Below are 16,201 nucleotides of genomic sequence, written 5' to 3' on the forward strand. Positions count from 1 at the left end.
TTAATAGACATATTTAAAGATATTTATTTAATTCATGTTTTTATATGTTGTTGAATAAAACAATACATTTCATTTATAAATTTTTTTTAATGTATAAAAAAAGACAAATTTAATTCATGTTTTAAAACGTGGATTAATAAAACAACATTTTAAATTGCTTTTTAAAAATGCATTTGCCAAATGCTTTTCTTTATCCATTTGTCAATTGAGAAAAAAATGCCATTGGAAAGTACACACATGGGAGCAACCAATCAACTTCGGCCTCGATTTGAAGAGCCAACCCCTCTCTCGCTTGTAAATGTAACACGCACTGTCATTGGACAGTGAGAAGAGCTATACATAATTACAGTGGGAGTATGAAGACGGATTCAAGCGTAGTATTCAACCACTTTATATTGACATTACAAAAAAAATATTCAAAACTGCCTTCATGTATTGTAGCAGTAAATTTAAACCGGAGAATGTTTTAAAAAACGCTATCACAGCGCTCGATGTGTAAGGGGCCAAATAACAATTCCACCACATGGGTTAAAACGTCCGATGTGTTTTAAATAAATTTTTTGTACTTTTAAAATTAAAGTATAACACATTGACAAACCATAAAGCTTGTATATCTACTGATTTTATTATAGCTCTGCATTGCAAACATTAATTAGAGTGAATTATTGAACTTCGTTTTGTACTGTGAAAATTTGCAGACGGTTCCTAAATCAGCCTGCACGATTATGCAGCGAATCAAGTCTGCTTTATTATCGATTCTTCCACATGAAGGCCTACAGTACATACATACAGACAACTAAAATTGCGTTACTCTCAGACCCTGGGTGCATACACATAACATTAACAGTAGAACATTAAATACAGATAAAATATAAAATACAAATAGGTCATGTAAAAATAAGATAAGTAAAGCAGCAGAAGGCACATGGCAGATAGAGTGCAAACCAGTGAAGTAAACAAACAGTGCATATATGATTGTAGTGCAGAGAGCTTATTCAGTCTGTTTATGGTGTCAAACATTTCAGAGAGCAGTTCTTTATTTAAACTGAGAAGAGGTAGTGGAATGAGGTAGTGAGCAGACCAGTGCTGCACAAAGTGTCTGGTGCAGGTCCCAGTGTCTAAGTGTCAGAGTTCAGTGGTGCATGGGTAAAAGGGGGGAGTTGATGAATGAAGCTGTCCCTCAGTCTGCTGGTCCTGGTGCCCGTTTCACAAAGGAGGTTAATTGAAAACTCTGAATATGTTAACCCTGAAATGAGAGAAACTCTAGGTTTTCTGTTTCAGAATGGGAGGTTTGTCAAACCCGAGAAAGCAGGGTAAGTCAAGCCCATTTCTGAAAGAGAGGTAACTTATACTCAGAGTCAGTTATGGTAACTTACTCTATGAACCTAACCTAGTCAGGAGCAAGTTTTCTTCGGTAAACCCAGAGTTTCTTTCGGTCTCCTTCCCCTTTTTAAACACTTCATTAATGCACGCTGGAAAAATGCTCTCCTTACTAAGTGTTTTTTTTTTCTTCTTTTTTTTTTTAAAGTACAAAATATAAAAAAAGATTGATTTTCTATATAAGAAAATGTTATAAGATACTTTTTTCCTTGGGGGATCTAAATTAAGGGCATTTTACTTAAGTAAAATTATATGCCAGTGTGGTAATAAGAATAATCTTAATGTAAATGGAAAACAAGATTATTCTGAGTGTCTATTACTAAATGCAAATCTACTGTTGCCCTCCATCGACACATAAGGTTAAATACAACACATGTGAATAGTGGCTTCAGTGGTGTAGGCAGTAATGTTTTGGGCAAGGAAAACTAGCTTGTAATGCGATTGATTGGGTTAGAGTCCGGCTTTTGCCAAGGTCGTTCTTCTCACTTTTCCCATCACATGTCACATTAGAATTTATTTTCAATAAAAATAATGAGTTTTTAATAATGATACAAGTATTTATAATTGTAATAAATATAATCATTTACAATCTGTTATTATTGGATCCTTTTAATGTAGCTATAACAATACTGAGGTGCAAATGTATCTGCCGGTATAAAGTATTAATAGCATCTAATTATTATTTACACTTAACAGCCTGTTGCAAAAAAACTGCTACTTTTAGATGGTAAATAGAATATATTACAATTTTCACTGTACATTTTTTCTGTAAATAGCATCTAGAGCTACTTGCACTTAGCCTACTGTAAAGAGGATCTATCGCTTAGAAAGTATGTTAATTCCACTAAGTGTAAATAGCCACTGCCATATTTTTTTCTCTATTGGCAGATCATTTGTAAAATAAGAAAAATGCACTTAAAATATTAATAATATTATTATTGTATATATATATATATATATATATATATATATATATATATATATATATATATATATATATATATATATACACTCAAAAAAATAACTCTTTGAATGAACATAAAGAAATCAAGGAAAGGATTTCCACATGATTAATTTGCTTTATTTCAGCATTATGCAATTATGTTACTCCAATTTAATGTACTTACATTGGGTCAACTTAATTTATTAAGGTTGATTCAACTTATTTACTATGGTTGGGCAAAGCTTCATTTAATAGTGTCAGCCCAACTAATCTGCAATGTTTTGGATAATGTTTTTAATAATTAAGTTCATTTTACAAAATAAGTTTAAGTAAACTTAACAACCCTTAATAGAGTCAACAAACAACAAATGAGTTAATTGTACCTGAAAATGTTAAATAATGATGACATAAAATTTGAATAATGCCATTTTAGGAATGCCACCCCCTTGCATCAGGATCATGAGCAGCTGATTAAAATTACTTTTCATTAAAACTTTTCTATAATTACAGCTTACCAAGCATATCACACATACTTAAATTACAGAGCAAAATTTCAAACCATTTGTTTATTTGTTTGTTTTGTTCTAAAACTTATTAGAACAACTTAGTTGTGATAAATTGTATTACTCATCTACCTATCTAATGGTGCTACACTTCTCCAAGAGGGTGACAGAATAACAATTACCCATAATACACTGCAGAAATCCTCAGCCAATGAGATGCAAGTCTGTGTTGGTTTCACTAATATGTTACCTTTACGCAAAAATGTTATGTTGGCTGAACAAATAATTTTTAAGTAAAGCTGACAATACACACTTTTTTGTTGAATGAACTAGATTAAATCAAGTTCACATTGTTAAATAATTTTTTTTAAGTAATCATAACATGAACGGATTAAGTAAAATTAGCAAAGGTGAAAGTACATTTTTTTGAGTGTATATTGCCTATGAGATACCATAAAATTATTAGCTATTAGTTCATTAACCTAACTTTTCAGCCAGTTTTTACCTGTGATATCATAACACTGAGAAGAATTACATTTGTATTGAGTCTGAAGAATGCAAACGGTTTTTTTAGCGGAAGCTGTTGCCATGGTGAATCGTAATATCGGCGCTCCATTGGTTATGGCTTTTTATAGTTGTGGTGCATGCGCTAAACTCAGAGTCAGTCAATTTAGAGTTGATTAAACCAACTAATTTTTGCTGTTGTGTAACCGAAAACTCAGAGTTTCCCATCTCAGGGTAAGTCAACTCAGAGTTCAAGTTTAAACTCACTCAGAGTTGGTTGAACCTCCTTAGTGAAAGGAGACTGAAGAAGCTGTGTGACAGGTGGGATCACCTGCGATCAAACATAAACTGACTTTATTAACAAACTTCATAATAAATGCAAACAAATGACAGTCCTGTTGTACATAATGGACAAATGTCAGGACAAATGCTAGTCCAGTGGTTGAAATGTAGTTTTTAAAATAAAATAGCAAAAAAAGTATTATATCAAATTATGTAATTGGCCAGCGAAGAAAGTCCGTACTGCTGAAGATACTGCCGGAAGTGTCGCTGCGAGATGCCAATGCCCCTGATAACTGAGAGTTAGTTAGTTAGTTTTATTTAGAGTTTGACAAGGCAGGATATTGAAGAACAAAACCCTGAAATGTATCAAACAGAACACATACTCGAAACAACCTTACATACAATTAATAAATAAATTAAACAAAACAGGCTTCAACAAAAAACAAAACAAAAACTGTAAATTATTTATAAAACGGTTTAAGAGCACATGGAATAAAAGAAAGTTCATGTCTTTTTGATTCACTCCTGGGCACAACAAACTCCCTATGCTGCCGTTATAGGTAAGTAGGTTTTGGAGCCACAGACAGGAAACAATGCAGAGGTGATGAACTGTCCTTGAGTAGTTTTGTAAAAGTACGTATAGTGGCCTCGTCGCGCCTCCGACTCAGTAATGGGACAGTAGAAGTTGGAACACCTATTATCCAGGAGCTACGTTTTTGGACCCTCTCTAGCTCATCAAAGAGACCTTTAGGTAGTCCACCCCATACCGGGCTAGCATACTCAAGGGCTGGCCGTATAAAGGTCAGATATACTTTCATTAAAACATCACTAGGGAGGACCAGCGTTTTTAGCAACACAGAGATAGTGTATTCTAGGACGCACCTTCGAAGTCATGTACTTAACGTGGGCATCCCATGACAGAAGAAATTTGGACTCCAAGCAGTTTAAAGGTGGAAACTCTGCCAATTGCATATCCTGATATTACGGGAGAGGGAGGGCAGGGAATGTTTTCATCTTTCCTGGTGCTAATGATCATGTCCACTCCTATCCAATTGCACCAGCTGCAATTGGATAGGAGTTAGACACACAGGAGCCCCACTTTACCTTTTGCTCTCTGTTACTCAGATGGCTCCTTACACTGAGCCAGAGCGGTCGTCTGACATTCATCTCAGCTAAGGCATAGAGCAGTTGACAATGATCAATTGTGTCAAAAGCTCGAGTAAAATCAACAAAAGCAGCATGGATGTCGAATTTAGGATTGGTGTTAAGTGCGTCATGCCAGGATTGCAAAATTTGAATCAGAGCAGTGTCAGTTGATCTGTTCACCATGAAGCCGTGTTGTGATGGTTGAATTTTAGCAACTGTATCCTCCAGAATTGCGTCTCTGAGGATTCCTTCATACACTTTTCCAACACAGCTGAGTAATGAAATCTGCCGATAGTCTACTGGAAAACTGGGCTTTGTTTTTTTTGGGAATAGTCTTGACCACAGCCTCTTTCCATTGTTTTGGGGATATGTTATTTTGCATGCACGTGTTAAAAATATCACATAGTACCGGTGCCAGTTCCTCGTGAAATGTCTTTAATATCCAAGGAGGAATGTCGTCAGGACCAGCACCCTTTGCTGCCTTCACTTTGCGGAGTCTGACCTTAACTTGACCAATATTCAAAAGAGGTATACTACAACTGGATAACTTGCAGGCAACCTCTTCCTCAGACGGAGAAATATGACTTGCATAATCCCACACAGAAGCAAAGTGCTTTGCCAAGTTGTCACACTCATATTGCATGATGTTATGATCCTGAGACACCACATCACTCTTATCACCTTCCATCCCCGTTAAAGCCTTCACAGACTTAAACCATTGCTTAGGCTTGATGTTTTGCAGTTTCTCGACCTCATGTTTATAATATTGTTTCTTTGCGTTCTTAATTTTTTTGGCAATAGTCGTTTTTAGTTTACTGTAGGATGTTTTATTGCCAGAACAAAAGGAACGCTGTCTTTCTTTTAGTAAAACTTTGATTTGTATGGTCATTCAAGGTTTATCATTATTTGTGATAGAGATTTTCTTAAATTGAATTGTTTTATCTAAGATACGAGAGTTTATTTGGAGGGAATCGGCTAAAGCTAACAAATCAACCCAAAGTCCTTTTAGGCAAGTCGTGCCACTCGGCCGCCATCTTGGCAACGCCTCTGGGCAGCTATTTCAGACTAACAAGACCAGGCTCCTATCTAAATGAATAGGCAGAGAATCAGAACTGCACTTTCACTGGTCACCGGGACATAAAAACTGCATGTATAGAAACAGCAGTAAAATATGATAAAAATCGCTGAAAAAGTTTGATGACTTTAAGGTTTAAAATAGCCTTTCCCCCATAGGTTATACTTTTACTATGCGCAAGAGTTCTTCAACTGTGCATATACGTCAGTGGAACCAGACGATAGGCTCAAATGTTTTCCGGCTTTACTGTTAAAAGTAGATGATTGGCTTTCCAGCGGGAGGGGCGGGACATGTGCATACAACCTCCATCTTTGTCGTTACGGGTTTTCCTTATATAGTTATATTGAGGATTGAGGAAGTGGCATGTCTCTTATAAATTGTCTCTGATCATCCCCAAAACCACTCCGAACAGGTTCAGAATCCCCTGACATCCTGTGTCGCTTGAATCAGTCTTCATACTCCCGCTGTAATGACGTATAGCTCTTCCCACTGTCCAATGACTGTGTGCGTCACATTTACAAGCGAGAGAGGGGTTGGCTCTTCAAATCAAGGCATAAGTTGATTGGTTGCCCCCACATTTATACTGTCAAATGGCATTTTTTAATTCGAATCAGTGTTGCCAGATCTGAAATGTCCAAGAATCGTACCAGAACCTCAAAATTATCGTATTTGAAAGAAATGAATCGTACACAAGTCAAACGGAGAGTATACAGCTATTATCTAGACAAACAACGTTTTGACACAACTTTCAAATTACAACAATAGATAAAAAATTGGCGTACCTTAGTGGGAAGGTTCAAACTCTACCTCCGAGTCGCTGCAATCAGATGCCTGCGTGTTGCCAGATGTTGAGGGACTCCTTTTGTGGTACAAATTGGATGCAGCCATGGACCGCAACATAGTGCTGGTTGGCTGGAAAGCAGTACACCCTCCCGAAATTTTAACACACTCTGAGGTGTGCACGAGCCCATTCAAAGTATCTGTAATGAGCCGATTTCATGGCTTTGTTTTGATGAGATTGACTTTGGAAAAAACACGTTCACATGACGCATTTGAATGGGGAAACACAAGAACATCAAGGGCAAACTTTCCCAATTCGCCGAACACGGTCTCTCCCTCGAAATCCTGTAAAGTGGAAATATGGTACAACAATTCATCCACATCCATTGCCTTTGTATCTTCGCTTAATGTCACTAGTGGCAATCGCCTCCACTGGTCATCAACGGCTTGAAGACGGTCTGTGTCGGTCTTGTCAATCAACCGTGGCACTTGTTGCATTAGGGGAAGCAGAGATGGATACTCATCATTAAGAGAGTGAAAAATATTCTCTGCAGCGGTCAATCTAGCCTCGAGCCACTGATCAGTGAAAAAAAGACGGAGGGCATTCCACTGGGCGGACACGATTCACAACTTCGCTCAATGACAGCCATCTGGCCTGGGAGGGCTTCAGTAGTTTGTGGGGCTCAATATGGCAAAAGTCTTGAAATTCTTGGAGCTGTGCAACACGTTTGGCACTGTTTTTTTAAATGTATCTTCTTAAATCCTTGCACCTGCGAGGGAGCTGCGTACATGCTTCACTTGCACAGAGGTGCAACGAGTGGCACACGCACCACTGCACTGTGATGCCTGGCAAATCATTTCTATGGCAGCTGGAGACTGGAGAATTATTTTTTCCCATCATTGTATTGCAGCCATTCGACCCAAACCCCACTATGTTTTCAATCGGTACATCTGCATCGGTGAATGACTTCATCATCTCGTTGTCAAGTCTTTCTGCAGTGGCCCCCTCAGTGGCAAACTGTGTGTCTTGGTTTGAATAGATCTGTACCAGTTTCCAGAAACGGGTCTGAATCCTATTTATGCCTTCATCGAAAAAAACGAACAACGACACAAAGCGTTTTCACATTCCCTATGTCTGTTGACTAGTCAATCAACACACTGAATTTTTTCCTTTTCAGGATTCGGTTAGACTCTCAAAGTAACAGTCGCCAATAACATGCTTGGTTATAGCCGTTGTCTTAGTGCGACCAAGGCACATGTGCTGAGCTGTTTTCAAATCTTTAAATATATCTTTCAAGACCTCAACCAAATGGTCTGAGGTTCTTAATGCTATGTTGTGTTCTGCCATGAACCCTGTTAGTTTTATCTCTGCATTTGTCACAGCTGTATCTAACTCACTCTCCGACGGTTTCTGCAACAACCGGGTTATGGACCTTTGAGCTGTGGCTAGATTTTTCTTTTTGTCCTGATGTTTCTTTGACTTTTCGTGATTTTTTTAAACCGTGATCTAAGCCACCATGTGCACATTACAACACCGGTAGAAGGCTTTGGTGTCATTGCCTGAAACAGGTCTTAGCCATCCTGCAAAACTGGGGTCCTTTTCCCACTCAGTTCTGTATGTTTGCTTACGGTGCTTACTTTAGGCTGCTCCATAAACTCAGCCTTCCTCTTCGCCTCTCCCCTGTCTTCACCTTCCTTTTCAGCACTCTTTTTTTTTACTTTATTGCTTAAACTATCGACCTCCAATTGGAAACAACTGACTGACCTAAGCGCGGCCACGACAGGAACGTTAACTTGTGCACGTGAGAGAGAAAGAGTCATTCTCCACGTTGATTGGCTGAGAAGACGTAACGCGAGACATGATAGAAAATGTGCGTAAACACCACGTTCTCCTCACAGACAGTAGGAATGATGCACGGCTAGATCAATAAGATGGAAATCATTAGAAGTGCCATAAAATTCTGAAACTATCGTATATAGTAGGATTTTTTTCATTATTGATCGTACAGATCGTACAAATACGATAAATTATCGTACGTCTGGCAACACTAACTCGAATGGATACAGAAAAGCAATTGGCAAATGCATTTTTAAAAAGCGATTTAAAATGTGCATTTAAAAAGATTTATCAATGTACTTTTTATTGTTTTATTAATCCACGTTTTAAATTTAAAACATGAATTAAAAATTTTTACATTTGTCTATTTATTTATACATTAAAATATTTTGTTTTATTAAACAACATTTTTTTTTAAATAATTAAATAAACATCTTTAAATATGTGTAGTAAATTGTCAATTTAAAAAGTAATTTCTTAATATACATTTTTATGTTTGAATTATCAAATCAATAAATTGATTCTTCGTTTTATTTTTTAAGTGACACTCTTGGCCCTCCATAACTTTTATGGTTGTTAAAATCAATTAACCCATGTCTGTACATTTTAGGCTACTCCGTAAAAACAAATACATTTTAAACACGTTTTGAGAAGTTTGTGCCATATTATTGCAGCATAGTGTTAAAAACTCGGCATAAAAATCGAGTTAACTAGCTCTTTCTTTTCAATCTAGATCTCGCTAACAAACATTGCTTGAATGATTCGTGAGGGAACGAGTCGGTGAGCCAGTCGCAGTCGAACGATTAAGAGAGTATAAGGCTGTCTCTTTCTCAAAGGTAGACTTCATTTAGTTTAACTATAAAACATACCGCCATTAAAATAAATATGTTTTAAGGATTACATAAAGTAACCGCATCCTACTCATCGGTTTATCGAGGGTGGAGAACGTGTTTCGGGAAGCTCGCGGAACTGGTTGTTTATCGGGCGTCACGGCACAATTTGGCACATCTTACTGATTTAAATGTCGTGAAACTGTTACTCTGGCGTTCATCTGGCCTTATTCTTCCTGTAAACTGAGAGTACACTCCTCCTTCGCCATGTGTTACCTGACAGGAGTTAGTTTCACCGTGTGTTGTGCTCAATGGGTGTGTCTCTTTTCTGCTTGGGAACTGCTTTATTCTTTCTTTCTCAATGCATTCATCTGTCTTAAGCCGTCTCTGTCGCCATCTTTTCCTCATTTGAACACAGGTAAACCCTACAGCTTTGCATTCCAGCCATAGTTCTGAATGTATGTTTGCCAGTTTTCACGTGGAAAACGGTGAGTAGCCTAGATATAAACGTGTACTGCGCTATTTCAGTTGTCTTTTTGCCTTGGGGAGGTATTTGTCTTGGTATTTTAAGGGTGCACCTTGAGGCTGTAAGCTGGCATCAAACTCACATGGTGTATGAACGCTTTCAGTGCCAGTTAGGCTAACTGTTTTGTTGGGGCATGTTTATTTCAGATGTCTTCATGTGTTAGTTTTACCGTACATTCATTTGCTTGAAGAACATGCTTACACAAATATACATTTGCCTGTGTTAAGTGATTAAGTTTGTTCTTTTAGTATTTATAATGAATTGGTTTGCATTTCATTGTTTGTTTAAAGAATTTGTTGCATTTCATTTTATGAGGGATATTTTTTTTTCCCTTGAAACCACGTGTCATTTGGTAAACTGTCCATTGAAATCAGGCTATATTTGTGGTCCATCAGTCAAACTGTTTGAATGTGAAAGTGGCACATTTTTATGCTAAAAACTGGTGAATGAAATAAGATTTTTAGAATTTATTTACATCTAAAATTGTGTAAACAATATACTTTATGCATACAGTGCATTCTTTTATGGTCACAAAGATTTTTCAAACGAAAGATTTTTCTAAAATAACACATTATATCACAGAAATACTAGATTAATTCACAATATTTCTGTTTTTATTCTGTTTTATCAGAAGTCTTTTGGAAACATGAAAAACCCTATAAGTGATTGTAAATCATTAATGTCTATTAATTCAGTTTATGCATTACCTCTAAACTGAGGAATGTTGCCACTGCACCACACTGCACCAAAAGTATTATTTCTACAGACTTACAATATTTCTGCTTTCTTCTAATTTTATTTTGACCCAGATTTGGTAAGAGTGGCACATCTTACCCCACTCTCCACAACCTTGTTGCCTGATTTGCTCAGGTTCTCTGTTCTTCCAACAGCGCTTGTTTATGTAGTTTGCGTGTGTTTTCTTGTACTCCAGAGCTTCAGCATGTCTGCTCCTGCCAGTGATGATGGTGCTGTGTCTCGCCATCTAATGGCCTGTGCTGATATTATATGCAAATATGGTAGATGTGTGCTGATGGATGGGAAGCCCACCTGTGAGTGTATGCTGGGCTACATCGGAGACACCTGTAATGAAACAATTAATAACTCTCTGTCTGTGCCGCTCACCCTCGGTTTCCTGGCTTCCATCATTGGCTTTATCATCATGTTCTTTGGGATGGCTTTTTTCCGGCAAAGGCAAAAGGCGAAGAAGAGGTGAGACTGAGATCTTTTTTTTTTTTTTTCATTTAATTCAGGATTGCATTAAAAATGCTGTACATGCATACTGTGGAATGAATACACCTGATGTTTTTAGTTTGTTGAGTGATCGTTCAACCAAAAATGAAAATTATGTCAGTAATAACTCACCCTCATGTCGTTCCAAACCCGTAAGACCTCTGTTCATCTTCAGAACACAGTTTAAGATATTTTAGATTTAGTCCGAGAGCTCTCAATCCCTCCATTGAAGCTGTGTGTACGGTATACTGTCCACGTCCAGAAAGGTAAGAAAAACATCATCAAAGTAGTCCATGTAACATCAGAGGGTCAGTAAGAATTTGTTGAAGCATCGAAAATACATTTTGGTCCAAAAATAGCAAAAACTACAACTTTATTCAACATTGTTTTCTCTTCCGTGTCTCTTGTGAGAGAGAGTTCAAAACAAAGCAGTTTGTTATATCCGGTTCGCGAACGAATCATTCGATGTAACCGGATCTTTTTGAAACAGTTCACCAAATCAAACTGAATCGTTTTAAACGGTTCTCGTCTCCAATACGCATTAATCCAAAAATTACTTAAGTTGTTAACTTTTTTTAATGTGGCTGACACTCCCTCTTAGTAAAACAAGCCAATATCCTGGAGTAATTCATTTACTAAAACAGTGACTGACTGAACTGCTGTGAAGAGAGAACTGAAGATGAACACCGAGCCGATCCAGATAACGAACAAAAGACTGACTCTTTCTCAAGTCAAGAACCGTTTCTGTCAGACGCGTCCGATTCGTGAACCGAAGAGCTGATGATACTACGCATGTGTGATTCAGCGTGAAACAGACCGACACACCGAGTGTCTGAACTGAACTGATTCTTTTGGTGATTGATTCTGAACTGATTCTCTGCTAATGTTATGAACGCGGGTAAACCGAAGGCTTGAATCAAGGGCAATCATCGCCAATGACTTCATTACGTTGAGCGCAAAAGAACCGTTGAACCGTTTTCTTCAACAGGTTTATTGAATCGAACTGTCCGAAAGAACCTGTTCACGGAAAAGAACCGAACTTCCCATCACAACTGGTGATCCGAAAACCGATGAAACCGGATCTTGACTCGAGAACGAATCAGTCTGTTGTTCGTTATCTGGCTCGGCTCGGTGTTCATCTTCATCTCTCTCTTCACAGCAGTTCAGTCAGTGTACTGTTTGAGTAAATGAATTACTCCGGGATATTGGTTTGTTTGAACTCAGAGGGAGTGTCAGACACATTAAACAAGTTAACAGTTTAAGTCATTTGTGGATTAATGCGTATTGGAGACCCAAACTGTTTCAAACGATTCAGTTCGATTTGTTGAACTGGTTCAAGATTCGGTTAAGTCGAATGATTCGTTCGCAAACCGGATATCACAAACTGCAGTGCTGTGAACGCGCTCACAACAGATCTGAAGAGAAGACAATGCTGAATAAAGTCGTAGTTTTTGATATTTTTGGACCAAAATGTATTTCCAATGCTTCAAAAAATTCTAACTGACCCTCTGATGTCACATGGACTACTTTGATGATGTTTTTCTTACCTTTCTGGACATGGACAGTATACTGTACACACAGCTTCAATGGAGGGACTGAGAGCTCTCGGACTAAATCTAAAATATCTTAAACTGTGTTCCCAAGATGAACGGAGGTCTCACGGGTTTGGATCAACATGAGGGTGAGTTATTAATGACATAATTTTAATATTTGGGTGAACTAACCCTTTAAGGAAATTAATAGCATGATTTCAGTGTTACATGATTTGCAGTGATGGAATAGTCTGTAAACCAAATTTGTCATTTTGTCAACAGAGAAAAGGCAGCTGAAGAAGCCCTGTTAAGAAACGGAGCACATCTTTAACATGTTTTAATGCCAAAAAATAGGTTTGTGGTTCTACAACACAATGTCTCAAATGAACTCTATTATGATGGTAACTCTTTTCTCTCTCTCTTTGTGTCTTTTTAAACTGTATCTTTTAAATACACTTTCATATATATATATATTCACACATAATACATATATTAATCTCATGTTATACTGGTGTACATATGTCTTGACGTAGCACTGAATGCACTCAGCATTAACTGAAAATTCTTGTATATGGAAAACGTGAAGTCCGCAGCACATTTGAATGATTGTAGAACATGACTTGGGTTGGTGTATACCTGCAAAGCAGATGAATGTGAATAATGTTAAACATGCATTGACTGGTTCCTGAAACATGCCCGGTATTTCAGTGCTGTTTTTCTGCTGTTATATTTAGCTCAGTCCTGAAAGCAGACTAGTTTCATGAACTGATAAACCACAGACAAGTATCTTTCATGGAGAACAGTCATGCCATTTTTGTATGGGTTTTGGTTGTGTTTACTTTTACTTTTGGAGTTTCACAACAACTCTGCATTCAGCCTTTTTAAACATTCAACTGTTAACATGACTGTCTGTACAGGTTTCTTTCTTGTTCTTTTTTGAATAAAGATCTTTGTTTTTGTTTGTTTTTGTCTGCTTCTATTTCTCAGTCTGAATATCTGATTCAGTGCACTTCAACAATATTTGCTATATGTGATTCTGGAGCAAAAAAACAGTCTGATGTTTCTGGGGTATATTTGTAGCAATGGCCAAAAAAACATTGTATTGTTCAAAATTATCAATCTTTCTTTTATGCCAAAAATCATTATGACTTTGAGTAAAGATCATGTTCCATGAAGATATTATGTAAATTTCTTAGGATTAATATAACAACACTTCATTTTTTATTAGTAATATGCATTTCTAAGAACTTCTTTGGACAACTTTAAAGGCGATTTTCTCAATATTTAGTTTTTTTTTGCACCCTCAGTTTCCAGATTTTCAAATAGTTGTATCTCAGCCAAATATTTTCTGATCCTAACAAACCATGCATCAATGGAAGGCTGATTTATTTCCTAAGTATCTTTATCCATGTAAATTAATTAATGTCACATTAGTTTGCTATATACTTTTATTTTAATGCCCCTGGTTTTTATTATAATGAATGCACATGTACAACAGTGTTTGCTTTTAATAAATAGTACTTTAATACACAAACCTTGACCCCAATGGGAAATTACAGTCAAATAAAGTCATTATAATCTGATTTACCCCCATCTTTCTTTATCTGGATGCATGGCGTAAGACCATTCTACCTCATTTGCACTGCTGCACTTATATGTATTTGTTTTATAGTTAATGATTAACTTTATTAATAATACATTTCTCTTTTGTTGTGTAACAGGCAAGTTTGTTTTGTACTTCCAGACTGAAGATATACACTGTCTGCTTACTGTCATGCTGTCATACAAGAAGCAGCTGATCATTTATTATGCAATGGCAGAAAGTATATAAGTGATATTAATGTACAGCCACAGGTTTAAATGTAAAAACGGTTAACAATACAAAAACTACGTATTTAAAACAACAAACTTGACGTTGTGGAGCAATGTACTTCATGTCAATCACTTCATTGTTCACATGACTCACGGATCAGCCGACAATTCAAACATGAACCAATAGAGATAAAACTGACACAACCAGTATTACTAGTTACACTGCATCACAGACCTCTTTGGGGTAAAACCTTAGGCTGTTTTTCCACAGCAAAGGAAAATATTGCACAATTCATTGTTCAAATGAGCTTGTTTTTATACAATCTTGCAGTATATATAGTGATATATCATTAGCTTACGTCTTCCACTAAGATGCATGAGTTGATTTCAACCTGCATTACAAACATCATCTTTCGGCAGGAATTTTACATTTGGTCTATTTACAACCTTCATGTTGCTTAGCATAAGAGTGCAACTGGCAAGCACAATCAGTAACTGTTGTAAACATGTAAAATACTTGTAAAAGCAAGAAAAAGTGTATGGTCATCTACACTCTTAAAAATAAAGCGTTTCTTTTTTTGGTTTAGTCCTTTTTGGGAGCCTTTCAGTGAAAGCAAAACATTTCTTCTAAATTACCCTAAGAATAAAGAACTTTTGTGCAGTCGAAAGGATGTTAAAGGTTCTAAATGGAACCATAAGTGACAACAAAGAACCTCAATTAAGTGCAGTGGTTCAAACATCTCTCAGGTCTTTAACAGGTTTTACATCTTACAAAACATTCACAGTATGTACTGACTAGGTTAGTAATTTCACAGGTCAGCATCGTACGGTCTTCCGGATGTGTTGACGGATCCTCTGTCTCGGGTTTTGGCTCTTGGGAAGTCCAGTTCATCGTCTAGTGACTTCCGCGAGTACGGCACGCTGCTATCGGTGCTCCTGCTGGTGCTTCTTGGTATGTTCATTCTCGGCAGAGGAGTTGGCCTGTCCGTTTTTGGCCGCTGTGTTGTGTAGGTTCGAGACTTTTCTCCGCGGAGGCATCCACCGCAGCAGGAGAAAATCCCGAGGAACATCACGAAACCCCCGAGGACCTCCATGATGCCTCCGATGAAGCCCAAAATGATGCAGTAGCCAACGCGAATGTCATCTGCTCTGGTCGGATCTCTTTTGACAGAGGTGGAATTGAGGCTGTTGAGGAGATAAGTGTACCACGCGATGGGAATAATGGTCAGGACTCCGGAGCAGAAGATAAGGAGGCCACCCAAAGACGCCAGTATCCACCTGGGTCTTTCCTTCCAGCATCTGACTCCTGGTGTTGCCAATGCAAGGCCCAGCAGTGTCACAATCAACGACGCGACCATCATCCCTTTAGCGATCGGAATGATCTGGTTGCTAAAATAAATTTGGTCGTTGCCTTGCTGGTTGCACTGCTGGGATCTAGACGTTGTGGAGGTCAGGCAGATGTCCCAGATTCCCTGTTCCACCACCAGATCCGGAGACTGGTTTGCGAGGTTGTTGATGGTGCGCCAGTTGGGTGCGACCGTGCTGGTAAGGTCCAGGATCCACCCGCAGGGGGCCAGGACCATGCCGAATATCAGGATCCCCGGAGTCCGCATGGTTGAGGGTCGAGCTACTGTCCGCTTCTGAAGAGAGATGAGTGTGTCAGCTGCTTAAGAAGAAACATACTGAAACTTGGAGGAGGTAGATCTGTATGATAAGCATCTGAAGGGCGTGGTGTTGAATGCCTGGTTCAAATACAGACAAAACTGGTTTTGGATGCATGCCGTGTTTCAGCCGAACCTTGAACACCAGGATGCAGGGCTA

General features: G+C 37.9%; 1 protein-coding gene and 1 long non-coding RNA gene across 2 annotated transcripts; one reads left to right on the forward strand and one right to left on the reverse strand.

The window, feature by feature from the left end:
* The first annotated feature begins 9,417 nt into the window (after positions 1–9,417).
* On the forward strand, positions 9,418–13,529 carry LOC127966743 (uncharacterized). The gene is made up of 3 exons (XR_008155690.1): positions 9,418–9,698; positions 10,738–11,015; positions 12,851–13,529. It is a non-coding gene; the product is annotated as an uncharacterized LOC127966743 (long non-coding RNA).
* A 539-nt stretch (positions 13,530–14,068) lies between these two features.
* Positions 14,069–16,068, reverse strand: LOC127966741 (claudin-23-like). The gene has a single exon (XM_052567957.1). The coding sequence runs from the start codon at positions 15,991–15,993 to the stop codon at positions 15,190–15,192; it is 804 nt and encodes a 267-aa protein (XP_052423917.1). The 5' UTR covers positions 15,994–16,068; the 3' UTR covers positions 14,069–15,189.
* Positions 16,069–16,201: the final 133 nt, after the last annotated feature.

The sequence above is a fragment of the Carassius gibelio genome, chromosome B10 (assembly GCF_023724105.1).
Source record: "Carassius gibelio isolate Cgi1373 ecotype wild population from Czech Republic chromosome B10, carGib1.2-hapl.c, whole genome shotgun sequence".
NCBI lineage: Eukaryota > Metazoa > Chordata > Actinopteri > Cypriniformes > Cyprinidae > Carassius > Carassius gibelio.

What these genes read in the sequence shown, in the direction of transcription:
- LOC127966741 (XM_052567957.1), bottom strand. Translation starts at nt 15,993, where the DNA reads ATGCGGACTCCGGGGATCCTGATATTCGGCATGGTCCTGGCCCCCTGC.